A 16,928-nucleotide genomic window follows, 5' to 3' on the forward strand; every position below is an offset into this window, starting at 1 on the left:
GGGCCACCCCAGCGACTGCAGGAAGAGCTCGAGCTTGCGAGGTGGCAGGGATCACCATGGCAGTGCGGCAACGGTTCATACTCGGTACAAAGAACCTTGGTCGTTCGTTGTACGGAGTATCCGTCTATGAGTGGGGAAAGGATGCGAGGCTCAGAGAGCTGGTACACAATGACAAAGTTTAGTCGCGAGTCAAGTCACGAACCGGGCCGGTGATGACGATATAATTCGGCTCACTGCGTGGATGCGTGGATATCAGCATGGCATAGCATGGCAAAGCATGACTATTGTTCTTTCTCATCGGGTGGGCTTACTCGTCTCGTCCGTATCTCCGAAGGCGATGCCGATAAGGCGAACGACATGGGGAGGAGAATGGATAAGGAGAAGCCGGAGAAGACCTTCCAGAATCAATGGATAACCAGCGCTAGTCCCAACACGGGCATCTTTCCATGATTCCAGTTCAAATACCAGCTGCCTCACTGCTGACTACATTCATACATACCTACAGTACATGTCGATTCGACCAGTAACAATTTCATTGTGATGCATCATCCCCGTCATTCGTCTGTCAATCCCTCTGCAACACAAATCCCCCGAAAAGAGGGAACCAGCAAGGGTTGCGCGTCTGTCTATCGATCGCTAGACTTGCTCCCTATGCCGGAACAAGAAACGTGGCGTGGCGCAAAGGACCCAGAAAAGGCTCTCAGATGGGCGTCTGCAGAGAGTCGGTAATTCCTGCTGGAACAGCCGCTTGTGATTTACATACGGAGTACGGAGTACAGCGTGAAGGATGGATGTGGCAGAAGCGTGGCAGGCACTACAGCCTATGATAACAGTAACCACCAGGTCCCGAGGAACTAACAAGCGCCACAATACTCAAAAAGCAGTCCATTCGAGACAAAAGAAAAAAAAAATTACATGACAATGCACACATTGAAGAGAAGACTACGGTGTACTTCAAACATGCAAAGCTCAACCATAACAATCACCAAACTTTCAGCTATCCAGGGAATTCTTATCAGCACCGCCCATTCGTCACTGCATCCGAGAGACGAATGCTTATCAGCTCTGCCGTCACGCCTCTGACAGCCGACTTTATTCATGAGAATGCGCCTATTTAGTCAGAATGAAACCTTGATAAGCCCTGCCTGCTTTGGGTTCTTACCCCTTCGGCCATCACGGACAGGGGGGGGGGGTGGAAGTAAGCAAGATAGTAGTCTACCTGACTTCTGCGCTCCGGGATTTGACCCATCCATGAAGCTCTACAACTGAGATGTAGTTACAGTACAGTGGATGTCCCTCCCGAAACAAATATCAAACCACCACTATGCACAGTTCACAACATCAACGTCTCAGGTGAAAGTGGGTGTGTGGTCCCTGCACGAAGATCCAGTGTTTGGAGAAGAATAGGACTTTGTTCCACCTTATCTCCATGCTCTACGGAGCACAATGGGTCTATTTACTAGTGCGTTAGGTGGCTCTACAAAAGTACTGTACTGTACATACCATACCCTCCATTCGGTATGCTGCTACCGGTCAGCACTAGTCAAGTCAATTGCTATGTGCAGTATACATAGTAAGTTACCAAGTCCCTTATCTTCAAGGCGATCTTCGGTCCTCGCCGGTCCGCCGGGGCAGCTCCGCCCTCGAAATTCCGGGAACTTTCAGTCAGGGATTGTCTAGATTCAAGCGAGCCATCGGAGGTACAATACAATTCTCTGTGTTTTGTGCCTGCAGACTGGAAACCAGACCCAAGACAACCATGGGGAGAATTGATCGGATGCGGGCGCAGAAGGATTCTCTAGTCAAACAATCCCCCCCCTTCCTAAGCTCAGACTTCTTGATCATTCCATGTTCACTCACGATTACCCATTTTTGGGGAAGCAAACTTCCTGTCGCGGTACTGTACAGACTCCGTGTTCAACTACTCCGGCTCCGGGATTGGAAACCCATGCTCAGACGGCGCGCGGTTGGTGGCAGCCACGCGATCTGTCTCTCTGCGGTTTGCTTTTCTGAAGAAAGGAAAAATTATCGAAAGATCTCGGGCGAAATGTACCTCCGTACAGTACTACTACTTCTGACAGGTAGAGACCAGAATCGATCGGAGTTTGACAACAGATGCAGTGCAACCTGAGATCGTCTCTTTCCTTCATGCGACGACAAGAAATGCAGATGCAGCAAGAAAAAGATACAGTAGGGTACGTAGTACATCCATGATAGGCACAACGGAGTGCTCGAAGTATAGTATGCAAAGAAATTCTCGCAGGTGCTTTTTGCTCTTTCTCTCTCCCCTTTCCTATTCACTGTCCCAGACAGAAAATAGTATCCGATGATCGCAGGCCGTCTGATGCTTCCCTCCCTCCACTGGAGGCGCGGATCCAGAATACAAATCGTATGTGCAGGGCGTGGTCTGACTGCTTCACCATCCGCAGACTAAAAACCCCCCCCAAAGAAGAAAAGAAAGAAAAAGTCAAATCAAAGAGAGACAAGAAGAAAGAAGAAAAAATCGACACTGATGTCTTTCCAAGCTAGTCAAATCATGCATCGAAGTGAAAATTCCGACACTTTCATCGCCGCCGCCGCCCCCCTTTTCATCCAGGAAAGGAGGGATCGAATCCTGCAGGGCTGATCGCAATTATATTAGGAACGAAGCGTTCATCACATGTCCGTAAGATCTTAAAGCGTTGTGCCTTTTTTTCTCTTTCTATTTTCTGTTCGGCTTCCAGAATTTTAGTCTGTCAAACCAGACCTGTCAGAAATGGATCTGCGTTTCATGTTTAATTGGGAGGGAGGGGGGAGCGCACGCGCCAGCCCCAGCTATGATGGAAACTCACCTCTTCTGTGTGTTTTCCTGTTCATTGTTCAGAAAGACAGCGTCGAGGGCTTATGATCCCATGCGCCGAATGCCGCGTCGCAATTTACTGTTCGCTCGATGCGTCGAAGCCATCCGTTGCGGTGGCTGTGGGTGCGGCGGGGTGGGATGTTGCGACGGTTCCTCATGGGACCGACGACGATTCCACGATTTGCGGAAATGCTGCTGTTCCTCGTCCTGCTGCTTTGCGCGGTGATGGAGAAACTCTTCGTGGGCCTCTTTTTCCTCGTGCAGAGCCTTGATCTGATGGACTGGTTAGTTTGGATTCAGGTACCAACTTTTCTTGCAGTTATTTTTCCAGCGCTTGGCTCGGTATAGATGGGAGAACTGGGATTCGGGCAAGAAAGAGCACAGAATTAATCAATCAGTTGGAAGAAACGCACCTGAGTCAGCCATAACTCCTGCTCCGAACTCCAGGCCTTCTGGCACCGAGCCAACTCATGTTCGGCAATCGCCAATTCTCGTTCCTGTCTTATTGTCCACCGACATCGCTCTCCAACGAGACTGGCCCAGCTCACGACGCGCACGACTCCATAATGGCGTTTGTGGGGGTTGCGGATGCTGTTGCTGCTGCTGCTGCTGCTGCTGTTGCTGCCACTGCTGTCGCTACTGTTCCGGCTACTGCTTCCGCTGCATCTGCTGCCGTCGGATTCGCTCACCGCCATGTGCACAGCTGCAGCGACAAACTCTTCATCGTCATCTGGACCCTGCACGGCACCGCCCCAGCGGATCTCCTGATGATGATGATGATGATGCTGCTGCTGTCCGTGATGGTCGATGGCCTTCCCCTTCCACACCGCTGCCGCCGCCGGAGACCGCTGGTCCGGGCGTTTGGTGAAAAGGGACAGGCCCAGGACGTATTTGACAGGGTTGCTGACCCCCATCTTGTGGACTATATAAGAACAGTCCACGAAGAAGATGACCTGAAGGAAGAAGAGGAGAAGGACAAAATGCAGTGGAGCAGAGGGGAGGAGGGTGATGACGTTCCCTGCCTGGGGGCGTGCGTCTCGCGTGCGTCTCGTTTGTCGGGCCACGGTGAACTGTTTTATTTGCTTGGCCAGGGTCCTGTTGGGAGAGCAAGAGAGAGAGAGAGAACAGGAAAACAAAACCTAAGGAGCCTGAGGTGCTTCTGCAAGGAACCTTCGTGTCCGGATTTAGATGTCTCGCGTGTGACTTGGGGCTTGTCCTGTGTCTGCACCGAGATATGAATCACATCCTCTTCCATTCTCTCCCTCGTATGGAAACCCCTTTTTTATATATCAGATTCAACGCCCACCCACGGCTTGCTCAAATCTCAGGATTACCCGACTGAACGGGACATCATTTTGCAGCATCTCAACAGATTCAACGCGAAAGGACCCGCAATTTTCTCGATTAGGCGCCATAAGAGAGACATACACGCACAACCCCCATTTTAGGCTCAGGCCTTGAGATAGAGGAAAGTGAATGGGGCTAGAACTCGTGTGTCTCGTCTCTTTGTGTGTGCTTGGCTGGCACCCATCATTATGCCTGCAGAAGCGCAGTCGAAACTACAATAACTGCATCCAATCACAGACCAAGTGGGACTGGTCAGGCATGTCATCGACCCTACGAGTCCTTGTGTCACCTCAATGACTGCATCTTGGGGAGCAAGGAAACGTGGCACATGGTCCGGCCTTGGGTGGCACACACACTGACTCCATCGGGGAATAGTATGGAATTGCTCAGAAGAAAGGAAGGTGACCGTTGCAAGGCAAACAATCGACTCGGCAGAATCACCTTCCGCACGAAGAATTTGTCAAATGTACGGAGTACATACTTGGGCTTTTCCCTCCTATGCGTGGGGCGTCGCAAGGTAAGTCGACAAACAGAACAAGGTCTTCGACCCAGATTGGAAGACACGCTGCAACGCGAAAAGTCAAATCCCATACACCAATGATGTCACAGTAATTCAACCCAAATTGTAATAAGAGGCAAGAATTCTCTGGCAGCTGACTCGTCCTCCGCCAATCTCAGAAGCCCAACCTAAGAAAAAAGAACCCAAACAAGCAAAGGGGGTATAGTACATGTACAAAGTACGTGCTATACAAGAACAGCACCAAAAGAAAAGTCAATGATGGAAAAGTCAGCGTGCCAGCTCAATGCGAACCCAAGAAAATCCGGTCGCTGCTTTGCCACTCCGTAACGACCCGATAATATGCAACAAGAATAGAAGTCAGTGCAGCGTACGGTAGTCAATGTGCCAGCGGAGTCTTGAGTTCCATAAAATCTGTGCATCGGGGTTTGCACGTCAGTGACCAAGCAGCCTGCAACTCTGGGCCTTTATCTGCGCCACGTCTCATAGACTGTGTCCCTGCTTCGAGAGGTGCCTATCCCCGGATGATCCCTGTAGCGCATAGGTCGCCGTTCCTTTCTGATCTGTTCGCCTATGATAATGCTGATCAATCTTCTATGCAAGTCGGCCTCTGTCCAAGTAATCTGTCCTGTGCCGCCGGCCCTGATGTCGTCACGAGAGACTTGCTGTGCGAACCTGTCGATGATCGCAAACTGATCCTCCGTGACTGGGACTCCAAAGACCCCGTCCGAAGTCCAGATCCAATCTCCAATAATGTCGGTCCGGCCAGGAGCCGGATAATAAGGGAAGCGCTCAGGGTGTTTCTTAGACAAGCGATAGAGGTTATGCAATAAACGGTAATGATCATTGGAAAAGTGCCCGGAGTAACGAGTTGGTTGCCGCTTGTGCCTCATCTCCCTCACTTCCTCGTAAAAAGGGTCCCGCGCATCGTCCAGTGATCCATAAGATCTGCGATCTAGAGAGACTTGTTGCTCATCTCCAGGCTCTGTAGAGTGAGACGATGGTCCTGGGATGCCTTCCAAGCGTTCCGACTCAAACTCATCACGAGCGTGTCTTGATTTTGTCGTGGCTTCTTCCTCGTATACAACTGGGTTTTCCTCCCTTGGGGAAGCTGGCCGGAAAGACTTGGGCGCTTTGAGCCATCCAGGTGTCAGGCTAGTGATTTTTTGAAACCAGGATGATGCTTGGTTGTCCGGGCTGGCTCGTCGTGGAGGATCGGGGGTGTTGTCAGTTGCAGCTTGAAAGTATTGTCCCTCGGCTGCAGCGGCATCGGCAAGACTTTCAACATCGTCTCTCATGATTTCTCGTCCACTATTCTGCCTGGCCATCTCCAATCTAGTGGTGGGATCTATCTGAAACGTCCCTTCTTCCAAGTCACTGTGCGAGCTCAGCTCTATCGAGTGTTCTGACAGCCGATCATGTTCAGACGCATGTTCGTGGACACCTTGCCTGTAAGATGCTTGATTTGATGGCGAACCACCTTCAGACTGTGATTGGCTCGCATCACTCGAAGGACTACCTTCTCCATAGTAGTAACGGCGACGCTTCGGGGTAGGATCTCCTCGATACAAATTTGTGAGGTCAACATTTTCCTCGCGCAACTGCTTGACCCGCGAACGACCGAGGAATGGCACTGTGTCCTGCTCCTTGGTCCAGTGAGCCGGAGAGTATAGTCGCCCCGTCTGACTGCGGGCCGGGGTCCAGCCAGTTTTCCATGGGCTCGACTCATGCTGTCTAGGGTGCAGGTCATTTTTATCATTGTCAAGCATAGACAAGCGATGTGATTGGTTGCCTTGTTCCATTGCCTCCTGCTGCCAGATGTCTTCATAACCCTCGTCGTCATCTTCCTCGTTCGCTTGCTCTGCCTCTACGTACCCATCCTGGCTGGGTGCCTCTTCGGGTTCATTATCGAAGCCGTCATCCTCGTTCCACTCTTCGTCTTGTTCGGCTGCAAGGTCTGATTGGTCACTCCTGTCGCTGTCGATGACAATGACTTGACTAGAATTCGCCATCTGAATTTCCCGACTGATGGCCTCCCTCTCACGTTGCCACTCCTCCATCCGTCGCCTCATGACGGAGCCGGGTGTATCGAAATCTGCCGCACTCAGCGCCGGCGGAGGTGACTTTGAAGAACTGGCTTCTCTGCTCCGTAACATAGTTCTCGCATTGGTCTTGGCGTCTGCGGCCAGCGACTGTTGGTATGCTTCTAGTTCCACTTGTCTCTGCTTCGCAAGTTGTTGTCCAAAGGCCAAGCCTGCCTGCAGAACTTGTTGGGACTGGGGGTTCAGATCCTGGAAAAGAAGTTGCAGGCGCTGTCGGTTTGCGGTTAGAGCGGAGTCAGAATACTGTAAGGTTCGCTGCTTCCCCTCCTTACGTTCTGTAAGAGGGCCTTGTAAAGCAATACCGGCGCGTATAATGCGGACGAGTCTGAGTAATGGCCTCTGGCTTTCTTGGACAGGACGCAATGTCGGAACGGCAGAGGAAGAGCGGATGCTTCTTGTGGAGGCTGATCTACCACCTGATGCGTGTTGCATTGAGGTGTTAGATTCGACGGAGCGAGCGATGCGCGTGCGAGGGTGGTCTTCTACCTGTTGCTCCAGTGTTGGCTCTATCTCTGCGTGAGAGACGGGCTTACTGCCGCCATGAGTTTCAGGGTCGCGTGATGTTCTCTGCCTGAGGACGCCGTTCGATTCTCGCTTCAGGAACGGCTTGAGAGCATTCTTGGCGATCTTTGAATTGCTATCGCCACCGAGGCCATGTTGCTTGGCTGATGGAAGAGTATCCAGGGAGACCATACTGAATCCTTCACTTTCCATAATCGAGTCGAACTCTTTATGCTCGTCCGTCGGATCGTTCCTGCCGTATGATGTACGGGTACGGCGATTGCCGCTAGGTGCTGCTGGTCGTTGGGACTGCGCCACTGTTTCCTCTCCCGCGACCGGCGAAGATGTCGTTGGGGTAGGGTATAGGCGCGGCGGTCTGGGTGTATGACCGGCATGCAACGTGCTTTTAGACGAGCTGGACTGCAATTCCCGTACGGGAGACGGCATCTTAGACGGGGTGGAGTTCAAGTTGTATTCTTCGTTGTCTAGATGGTCAACTTGTGGGGTATCGTATGTGGGCTCGAATGTCACCCGTGGAGTAGTGCTATCGTGATTGACCACCGCAGATTGCTCCGGTGAGAGTGCATCGTCGAAGATATCGATCATCTCTTCGTCCTGGGGGGATCCACCATCGTCCTCATCCGACCCTGCGTCCCCAGCAAGGTTCAGGGGGCTCCATCGCGATCGAGACTCAGCGGTCGGGGTATCCATATCGATGTCTAGTGTTCCTATATCCCGCTCGCGTCGTGCGACCGCATCCTCCTTCAGCGGGGTCTTCCTCGGTCGACCGCGCTTTCGCTTCTGCGCAGACCCGGGCGGACCTGGGGTATGACCGGGGCTTCCTGCGGCTGGTCTCGCATCGAGTAGGAGTGTATCGGACTTCCTTGGACGGCCTCTACGCCTCCGTGGTGTCTGCTCAGACTCATCCTTGAGTGGTATTTTTGTGACCATGGTCGATGGTCTAAGACGTTTTGGCGTGGGACTTCCGTAATCGTTGTTGTTCTCTTGGTCTTGCGTCGCTTCCAAAGTCACACGAATCCTCCACGGACTGACATTCCCGTCGGACTGGAGTTTATCAGGAGACAGAGCTTGCTGTTTTCGATTCAGTTTGAGGTTGGGCGAAGCGGGAAGAACGACATCGTTGAACTCGAAAGAATGGGCGCCAGGTGTGAGGTTGAGCCGCGACCGCTTCTGCCGTTTCGTCGTTCGCGAACTCTGGAGGAGGTTGAAGTCAGCTGGCGACATGAAGCTCTGACGACCAGTGAACGGTTTGAAGGGCGAGGAGATTAGATAATCACTATCGCCAGATGGCCCAAGAATGTCGGGAGAGGAGGAACTCGAGGTGCGAGAGGACATATCGGGTTATGAACGCAGCTCGCAGACCATGGGAGGGGCGACTCTCAAGTCCGCCCGTCGCGTCTCATTGAAAGAAAGGATACACCACCGTCGGGGCGCTATCTGGCGGTCGACATTTCTTGGGGAAATTCAACAAACAAGAAGCCAAAGGTGTTTTCTCACAGTCCAGAGTAGACTCAATTGTAGATCTAAGGGTGGGGGAAGGGGGGAATTTGCATGCTTATCCACGCATAACATAAACAAGTCTCCCGATCAGGCAGGGCGGACTTTTGGAGGCCTGAGGAAGTAGGCATTAGGTAAGCGGGCGGCAGGTTGTTCCTTTCCATTCTGATGCCTCAGGCTACCAATAGCTTCCAATGCATACCCATACGCCTCGACGGACGGGATAGCTCGCTACCTACCTATATCATAACCAGAATTTTTTATTCGACTTGCTGGGAGAGATGCCCCTCGCTTACAGGCTAGCTCAAGATTCATGCAACATCATGCCATGGCTTGACCAGCATACTGGTACTCGAGTACTACACTCACTGACCAGTGCCCAGCTCGGCAATCGGCACTGCACCGAAGCTTGTTACGGGGAGCAGACATGTGGCACTGGGCATAGTTAGTACAGAGGAGGGAGGTGTATGTAAGCACCGCAAGCCTAGTTAGATGATCGACGGGACGCTTGCCATTTCCCCGCAAACCAATTCCCCCACCGGAATATGCCCGAACCGGACTAGTGCCTTCCACCACCAAGTGGCACTAACTCACCCCCCGGGCCCGTGGCTTGGACCCCCCTTTTCTGTCCCTTAGGCTGATTTGCTCCATTCCCGTGGCTTCATCCTACACTACTCCGTACTAGACTAACTACTGTCACGATCCCTGCTCTCTAACTCTACCAACCCTACTTTTCTCCTCCCGGTCTGATCTCATCATCGCTTGCATCTTCCTCTCCCGCTTCCCCCTCACTTTGCATCCCGGGTTTTCACGTCATCTCTAGATCTAGAGCTAAGGTGGTCAGACGCGGACGAACTTTTCCCGTCACCCTTGCTCCCCATCCCCCAATCCCCCCAACCCCCCGGGCAACAGAGCTTGGGCTTTTCGAGGTGTAGCTTGATTAGCTCTCCACATACTTGGCATCTGTCCCCCTGACAGGTTGACTTTTACACCGTCCCTAATCTGCGGGTAAGATGACGATGCCCCCCGTCGGACAATTGACGAGATGAGCTAACCATGAGCACCAGTAGCGGCATTCCTACCCCAGTACCTGCGTGCTGCTGTCACCCCCGCCCCCTCCGCCGGCGGTCAGGCGCGCCATCATGAGGTAGAAGAGCCCCAATGTGGAGTAGTTAAATAGAACGATGGGACCTTCCTCCACAACCCGCCAGGGAATTCCCCAGCTGCTCGGTTGTTTCCGTTCCACCCTCTGCCCTGCCCGTATTACTCCCCGGATTTTGTTCCTGTACTGCTGCCTGTGCCTTGTGATCACCACTCTACTCGGGATCAGAATGCATCTCAAGAGCTACCTTTCCACCGCCCTCTATGGGCTGCCTGTACTGTCCCAGGCTGCAGTGGCAGTGACGACGACGACAGACCCATTCAAGGCCTACACCATCAGCGCAAAGAACATCAGTGCAACTCTGATCCCTTACGGTGCACGCCTGACATCGCTCAAAGTCCCAGACCGCAATGGCAATTTCCAGGATGTGGTTGTAGGCTACGATGATCCAAAGCGGTACCTTCAAGACACGGAGACCAACCGCACTTTCTTTGGGGCCGTTGTCGGTCGGTACGCCAACCGCATCAAGAACGGCACGTTCTCAATTGGCACCGAGGAATATCATATTCCTGAGAACGAGAATGGCGGCAAAGACACCCTCCACGGAGGCCCACTGGGTTATGATGGCCGCAACTGGACCGTCACCGCGTACTCCAACTCGTCCATCACCTTCACTCTGGTTGACCGTGCCTTTGAGGATTTTCCGGGTGATGTGATCACCCATGCCACGTTCAGTGTCCAGACCGAGGCCACCAACGAGAATCCAGAGGGCTTGCCCCAATTGACCACCAAACTGGTCGCTCTGGCTCTGACCGAAACCACCCCTATCATGCTTGCCAACCACATCTACTGGAATTTGAATGCTTTCAAGAACGAGACCATCCTCGACGACACCTGGCTGCAATTGCCTCTCTCCAAGCGCCTGATTGGCACCGACGGAATCCTTATTCCTGACGGCAGCATCCTCGACGTTAACACGGCCTACAATGGCTCTGCGGACTTCACTGCAGGCAAGCTGGTCGGTCAGGACATCGACGAGGCCGTTCACCTCTGCGGCTCCAACTGCACCGGGTACGACAACTGCTTCATTGTCGACCGCCCTACGCAGTACACCGCCTCCAACTCCATCGTGCCCATCGTGCGCCTGAACTCCAGCACCACCGGCATCAGCCTGGAGGTCGCCACCAACCAGCAAGCCCTGCAGATCTACTCCTGCAACGGCCAGAACGGCACCATCCCCATCAAGGACTCCCAGATCAAGCTCAACAAGGAAGAGGGCATCGACGGCGCCGAGTACGTCAACAAGTACGGCTGTCTGGTAATCGAGACGGAGGGCTGGATCGACGGCATCAACAACCCGGAGTGGGGCCAGCTGTCGGATCAGATCTACTCGCCTGAGACCGGCCCGGCCGTCAACTATGCCACCTACCGCTTCGGCACCGTCTAGGCTGCTGCTGCAGGGCTGGCGGTAACAAGTTTTGCTTGATTGCTTGAATATTCTCTTTTTAGCGACGCAAAAAAGAACAATTTTTTCTCGAGGCATATTTCTATGACACTTGGTCTTACCTCCTTGGCTCTTGAAACTATTTTTCCGATGTAGACTCTCCGCAACTATGTACATAAAGTGATCTTAGGGACCATTAACTTAGCTCTAATCAGTGACCGTAGGTTGCAACACTCATCCTTAACCCCTCTAGCTCATCGATCTCATCTTCCCACTCAAAAGAAGATAATCCCCCTACTCATTCATAGATTAAAGGAACCGCTCAAGTCTAATCAACGGAGTACACAGCACTGTAAAAGGAAATGGGTATACAAACAACGCAGTCAGTGCTAAGAAATGTAACGCAAACGAGGATCGACTGTAACCGATGAAGTCTACTACCCCCACCCCGCCAGCGTCCAACTCGACCGATCCCCGCCGCCTCCGGCCCTCAACCCCGACCGCCGATCGGGGATGTGGTGCCCTTGGGTCTCGTAGTCGCGAGTCGCCCCCGCAAGACCATGCTGGAGGTACTTCTCGCGCTCGATCTCCACCAGACCCCGGATCTTGAGGCTGGTGGTCAAGCTCGCCCCGGCCCAGGGGCCCAGTGATTCGACCTCGCGCAGCACCCCCTGTATGGACGGCGGGAGCGCGTCGCGGTCGCGGTCGCGGTTGTTCCGCCGGATTTTCTGCTCGATGGGGTCTTCGAGGTCCTCTTCGTCCGAGGTTTTGGGGGGGTCTTCGGGGATTTTCTGCTGCTGCTGCTGTTGTTGTTGCTTGGGGGTCTCTGTGGCTGAGTCTGGCTTTGGTTCTGGTTGGTGGGTTGATGGTTCGGGAGACTTCGTCTCCGTGGGTGTATCGTTCGACGGGACGGGGTGGTGTTCCTCGCTGGGGTCCGTTGTCAGAGGAGGTGCCGGATTTTGAGGGGAGGCTTGAACTTGAGACGAAGGGGAGATTCGGAGGTTAGCGAGCTTGCGTCGTTGTTCAATGACTTTGCCGCGGACGGGCGACCAGCCGTGTTCGGCGACAAGGGCTGCAACGTCCGCCAAGATTCGTTGGCGGATGCCGGGGATGTTGGCGCCGCCGCCGGTGAAGATGATGCGTGACATGCAGGTTCCGCGGGCGTCGGGCGGCAGGGTAAGTAGGGCATTATAGATCAGGAGCGGGAGAGGCTTTTCTTCGTCGTCGAGCTCGCAGTCTGCTGTACCAGCAGCAAAGAGGACGCTTTCGACGGGTTCGCTGAGGGTGGAGAAGGGGAGGTTGATGTAGGTAGATCCTGGGTTCGAGGGGGACGGGATCTCCACTGTCCGTTGCGAGAGGGAGGAGAGGGGGGGATGTTGTGTGGTGGGCTCGGTTTCGCTGTCGTTGGGTTGTGGTTCCTGCTGCTGCTGCTGCAAATCTGCTGATGAGGAACTCTCCCGGGGCCTGCACCATAGAAATCTGCTGGCGACTTCTTCGCAGAACTCGAAGCGGACCGATATTCCACTGTCGCCCGGTGCTGATTGCGAGACAACACCTCGCCGCGCCGTTGGGATACATGTGAGCATTCGACCCGTCTCCTGCAGCAGGGCTTTCATAGCCCGTGTGCTCCGCTTGATTGCGATCTCGCGATACTCATACACCCCCGTGACCACCGTCTCCGCCCAGCCGATATCCACCACCAAGGCGGAGCGCACCCCGGCCGCTGTCGCCGCCATCGTAGCACTAGTCAACAACGTGATGCTCGGGAACCGCCACCGACTGAAAAGCGTCGACAGCATGGCCGACAGCAACGGGTGCGGCATGATGGCGGGGAGCACCAGCACCAGTCGCGACGTGCCTGCGTCCGTCAACAGGTATTTATTGTAGGTCTCTCGGAACACCCGCTCAATCTTGTCCTCCACAAGGCCCAGGTCGGCCCCCCGAAGGTCCATCTTCCAGAGCTCGTAGGCGCTCGCCCAGTCTTCCGGGTTGACAAGCGGGCGCGACTGTGCCGGGTCGGTATCTGGGTTGTTCGTCTTCAACCAGCCGCGGTAGTCGCCCACGCGGCGGCATTCTTCGGGGCCGCAGCCTACCACACACATCGGGGCGCTTTCACCCTCAAAGCCAGCCCGAAGCCAGCGGGCGCCAAGCTCAAAGATGATGGCATCTTCTTCGCCGCGGAAGGAAGTGCTCGACGTGGTGCTGGCGAAGGAGGAGTTGTTTGATCGCAGGTGATGTTGCGGGGTGTGGGGGGAGGATGGAGTCCCGCGTAGACTGCTCATGGAAAAGGGACGCTTGTTGTCATCGTACGCAGAATTAGTGAATGATGTGCTAGCCATGGTTTAGAGTGGTCTTTGAGACTCCTTAGGGGGGAATCTGGGCGTCGTTCGGTACTGTTGTTCTTGTTGTAAGTCACTGGCTTCTTTCCTCAAATTCACAGCGCGGGGAAGGTTCGGAGGTCCGAGGGTCACACGCAGCGATCATGCTTCCCTTTGCTGCGAGACGTTCAACTTGGAGGACCTCTTGGCAGTCAGCCAGCCGTGAATCAATCCCTCTGGGCCAATTGAGCAAATTGGCCGAGTCAAAATGCGACAGCGAAAGCAGCGAGGCGATTGATTGAGCGGGCAGCAACAAGCGCATGAATCTCCAAAGGCGGGCGGATCTACATCGGGCCGCGCCAATCGCCCAGTTGTCGCTCGCCGTCAAAACAACAACACATCGATCTCCGTTCGGTCGGCCTCTCTTCTCTCTTACCCTTTTCCAATCTATTGTTCTTTCTGGGTGGCTTTTTGGACTGCCGCCTGTGATAGGTTGGGCTATCCTTTTGGTCGCACACAGCTCTGAAATCGAGAGCGCAGTCGGAATGGGGATCCCAGGGTGAGTGAAACCAGAAAACTCCCCCCCCCCCCCTCGGTCTTTTCTCCGTGCTCCCGATTCCCCCTCGAGGAAGGACAGACAAATCTATCTCCGTTATTCCCCGTCTGCACGTGAGCGCACGAGAGAAATAGACATGTCAACCACCAACTCCTCCCAGTCCCCCTTTGCTAATTTTAAGCAACACTAAAGCCTTATTCAAGCGATTGGTACTGGAGAGCGAATTTCTTTGTCCAAGTTGGCGATAGGACATTTGGAACGCAATGCGAGACCCATTCGTGTCGCAGTGGACATCTCCATCTGGCTCTTCCAGGTGCAAGCCGGTCGGGGCGGCCGAAACCCCGAATTGCGCACGTTATTCTACCGGCTGCTGAAAATCCTGGCATTGCCCATCCATCCACTCTTTGTGTATGATGGACAGCATAAGCCACCTTTCAAACGAGGTCGCGCGGTGGCCGCGCGCAGTTACGGGAGTGCGCCGATCATTCGGCTGTCGAAGATCATGGTGGATTTGTTCCGGTTTCCACGCCACGATGCGCCCGGAGAGGCTGAAGCTGAGTGCGCGAGGCTGCAAAAAGTCGGAGTGGTTGATGCCGTTATGAGCAACGACGTTGATGCTCTGATGTTTGGTTCAACGTTCACAGTAATGAATTTCTCGAAAGAGAGCGGTACGGGTAATGCGGCGGCGACCCATGTCACATGCTATCGCATGGACAGCGCTGCGTACCCTTCTAATATGTTGATCAACTCGCCTTCGAATGCGATGCTGGATCGTGCAGGCATGATCTTGTTTGCGATGCTAAGCGGGGGTGATTACCTTCCCTCTGGTGTTCCGAAATGTGGCAGCAAACTGGCCGGCGAAATTGCCAGAGCAGGCTTCGGAGAAGATTTGTTGGAGATCATCGACTCCAATGGTCCCGACATGGAGGAACGGCTGAGCGAGTGGAGAGAAAGACTTCAATATGAGCTCGAGGAGAACGAAAGCGGCTACTTTCAGACCAAGCACAAGGTTGTCCGAGTGCCGGAGACATTCCCGGACAAAACTATTCTATCATATTATGCCAAGCCTGTGGTGTCGACAAAGAGTGAGATCGATGTTTTACGGCACCGCTTGAAGAATGCATGGGACCAAGAGATTGACGCGGTGCGGCTGAGAAGGTTCACCGCGGACACCTTCGACTGGAATTATCGTTCCGGTGCGAGAAAGGTGACCAAATTACTGGCCGAACCTCTTGTTTGCTACAGACTCCGCCTTGGAAAACAGGCCTCAGCCTTCTCCGCAAACCAGCCGAGACTGTCTACCAGCGAAGTGCCGATGCTGCAGAAAATCAACAAGAGCCGAGAAACCTATAGCACAGATGGTATGACCGAATATCAGGTTGACATAGTTCCCGTCGACGTCGTTGGCTTGGACATCATGGCCGAAGAACCAAACCCACCCTTGCCTTCGCCGGGAACCACTGCGTCAGCCGACGAAGACGAAGAGGAGCTTGAGAACACCGCGGATCCTGCTCCCCAAACAACAATCAAAAAGCGAGTCACAAAACGGTATGACCCTTACAGCACCGATAAGATCTGGATCTCCAAGACCTTGGCAACGATAGGGATTCCAGACGTTGTGGAAAGGTGGAAGAAGGCAGAAGCGGAGAAAGCGGAGAAAGCCAACGCACCGAAGAAGGCCACACGTAAGACGGGCCCGCGGAAGAAAGTCATCGACCCGGGTATGAAGCAGGGAAGCATCTTGAGGTACGGATTCTTGACCAAGGAGCGCTCGGAGATTGGAAGCGACAAGCGCCTCCAGCTCGCAAAGATTACAGATGATTCCGGTCTTTAGATTCATCGTCGCGAAAGGACACCAACAATTCTCCTCACATGAACGGTCGCAGAACTGGTCTTTTTCGCTGTGCTCGACATTGTGATCTACGCAAGGATATTGCAGACTCGATTGCCTATACTACCAAGTCCTGCAGCGACTTGCGCCGTGGCTAGAGCTACAAATGAGTGTTCCCGCCGCTTGTTCTTCCATTCAGGAAACAACACCTTGTGCCGGTACCGCTTAAAGCCAGCGCTCCAGCTCTTTGCAATCTTCCCTGAAGATTCCTTTGTTTCACTGGATTTGGATGATATACCGTACTGCGGCTGGGTAGACGGGAAGATTCCCATATACATGGACTCTCTCAGGAGTATATATCAGGACTGAACCCTTCGATAGTCTTGTCCTATGGGACAGTACACGACAACAACATTGCGCCACTAGTCAACTTTCCTTGCTCTGGCTATCCTGGTCAGCAAACACGTCTAGATTGTCTCACCCGACTTCCTGAAAATGGAAAGACAATCAGGCCGCCTGCAAGAGGCTTCACCAGACGATGTGACCGGCTAAGTCCCGGCCCCAAACTCCAGATCTCATACCGTTCCCATCCCGGTGAAAGCGACGCGTCGCATCAAACTTACCTAGAAGAGATCGGTTAACAAATGGAAAGCGGGTTGCTCAAGACAGCGACTGTCACAGCCTAGGGTACAAGATGCGTCATTATATAGTCAAGATAGAACAACTGATATCATAGACATGAACAAATTACTATACAAGCCAAGATCTAATAGATGTCTGTGGCTGGGGAAGATTCTGCCCTAGAAAGAGATTCAGCCGGACCTTTCACTGTATACGTTCAACCTCATCAACC

At 53.6% G+C, this 16,928-nt stretch overlaps 5 protein-coding genes across 5 annotated transcripts; 2 read left to right on the forward strand and 3 right to left on the reverse strand.

Annotated features, from left to right (window-relative positions):
* Window positions 1–2,881: 2,881 nt before the first annotated feature.
* Window positions 2,882–3,753, reverse strand: BO66DRAFT_435768 (uncharacterized protein; the record flags this gene model as incomplete). Its single annotated transcript, XM_025650874.1, has 2 exons — window positions 2,882–3,112; window positions 3,253–3,753. 2 exons carry the CDS (start codon window positions 3,751–3,753, stop codon window positions 2,882–2,884), a joined length of 732 nt encoding a protein of 243 aa, XP_025506687.1.
* A 1,220-nt stretch (window positions 3,754–4,973) lies between these two features.
* BO66DRAFT_249183 (putative AT DNA binding protein) lies at window positions 4,974–8,878 on the reverse strand. The gene has a single exon (XM_025642939.1). The coding sequence runs from the start codon at window positions 8,660–8,662 to the stop codon at window positions 5,171–5,173; it is 3,492 nt and encodes a 1,163-aa protein (XP_025506688.1). The 5' UTR covers window positions 8,663–8,878; the 3' UTR covers window positions 4,974–5,170.
* A 673-nt stretch (window positions 8,879–9,551) lies between these two features.
* Window positions 9,552–11,579, forward strand: BO66DRAFT_368129 (aldose epimerase family protein). Its single transcript, XM_025645319.1, has 2 exons — window positions 9,552–9,832; window positions 9,892–11,579. Exon 2 carries the CDS (start codon window positions 10,009–10,011, stop codon window positions 11,371–11,373), a length of 1,365 nt encoding a protein of 454 aa, XP_025506689.1. The 5' UTR covers window positions 9,552–9,832; window positions 9,892–10,008; the 3' UTR covers window positions 11,374–11,579.
* Window positions 11,537–14,076, reverse strand: BO66DRAFT_465294 (putative actin-related protein RO7). The gene has a single exon (XM_025652497.1). The coding sequence runs from the start codon at window positions 13,707–13,709 to the stop codon at window positions 11,808–11,810; it is 1,902 nt and encodes a 633-aa protein (XP_025506690.1). The 5' UTR covers window positions 13,710–14,076; the 3' UTR covers window positions 11,537–11,807.
* A 157-nt stretch (window positions 14,077–14,233) lies between these two features.
* Window positions 14,234–16,078, forward strand: BO66DRAFT_435772 (crossover junction endodeoxyribonuclease; the record flags this gene model as incomplete). Its single annotated transcript, XM_025650875.1, has 2 exons — window positions 14,234–14,247; window positions 14,437–16,078. The coding sequence occupies 2 exons, from the start codon at window positions 14,234–14,236 to the stop codon at window positions 16,076–16,078; spliced, it is 1,656 nt and encodes a 551-aa protein (XP_025506691.1).
* Between the last annotated feature and the right edge of the window lie 850 nt (window positions 16,079–16,928).

The sequence above is a fragment of the Aspergillus aculeatinus genome (assembly GCF_003184765.1).
Source record: "Aspergillus aculeatinus CBS 121060 unplaced genomic scaffold BO66scaffold_9, whole genome shotgun sequence".
NCBI lineage: Eukaryota > Fungi > Ascomycota > Eurotiomycetes > Eurotiales > Aspergillaceae > Aspergillus > Aspergillus aculeatinus.

Excerpts from the sequence above, each read along its gene's own strand:
- BO66DRAFT_249183 (XM_025642939.1), bottom strand. The coding sequence starts at position 8,662 with ATGTCCTCTCGCACCTCGAGTTCCTCCTCTCCCGACATTCTTGGGCCA.
- BO66DRAFT_368129 (XM_025645319.1), top strand. The coding sequence starts at position 10,009 with ATGGGACCTTCCTCCACAACCCGCCAGGGAATTCCCCAGCTGCTCGGT.
- BO66DRAFT_465294 (XM_025652497.1), bottom strand. The coding sequence starts at position 13,709 with ATGGCTAGCACATCATTCACTAATTCTGCGTACGATGACAACAAGCGT.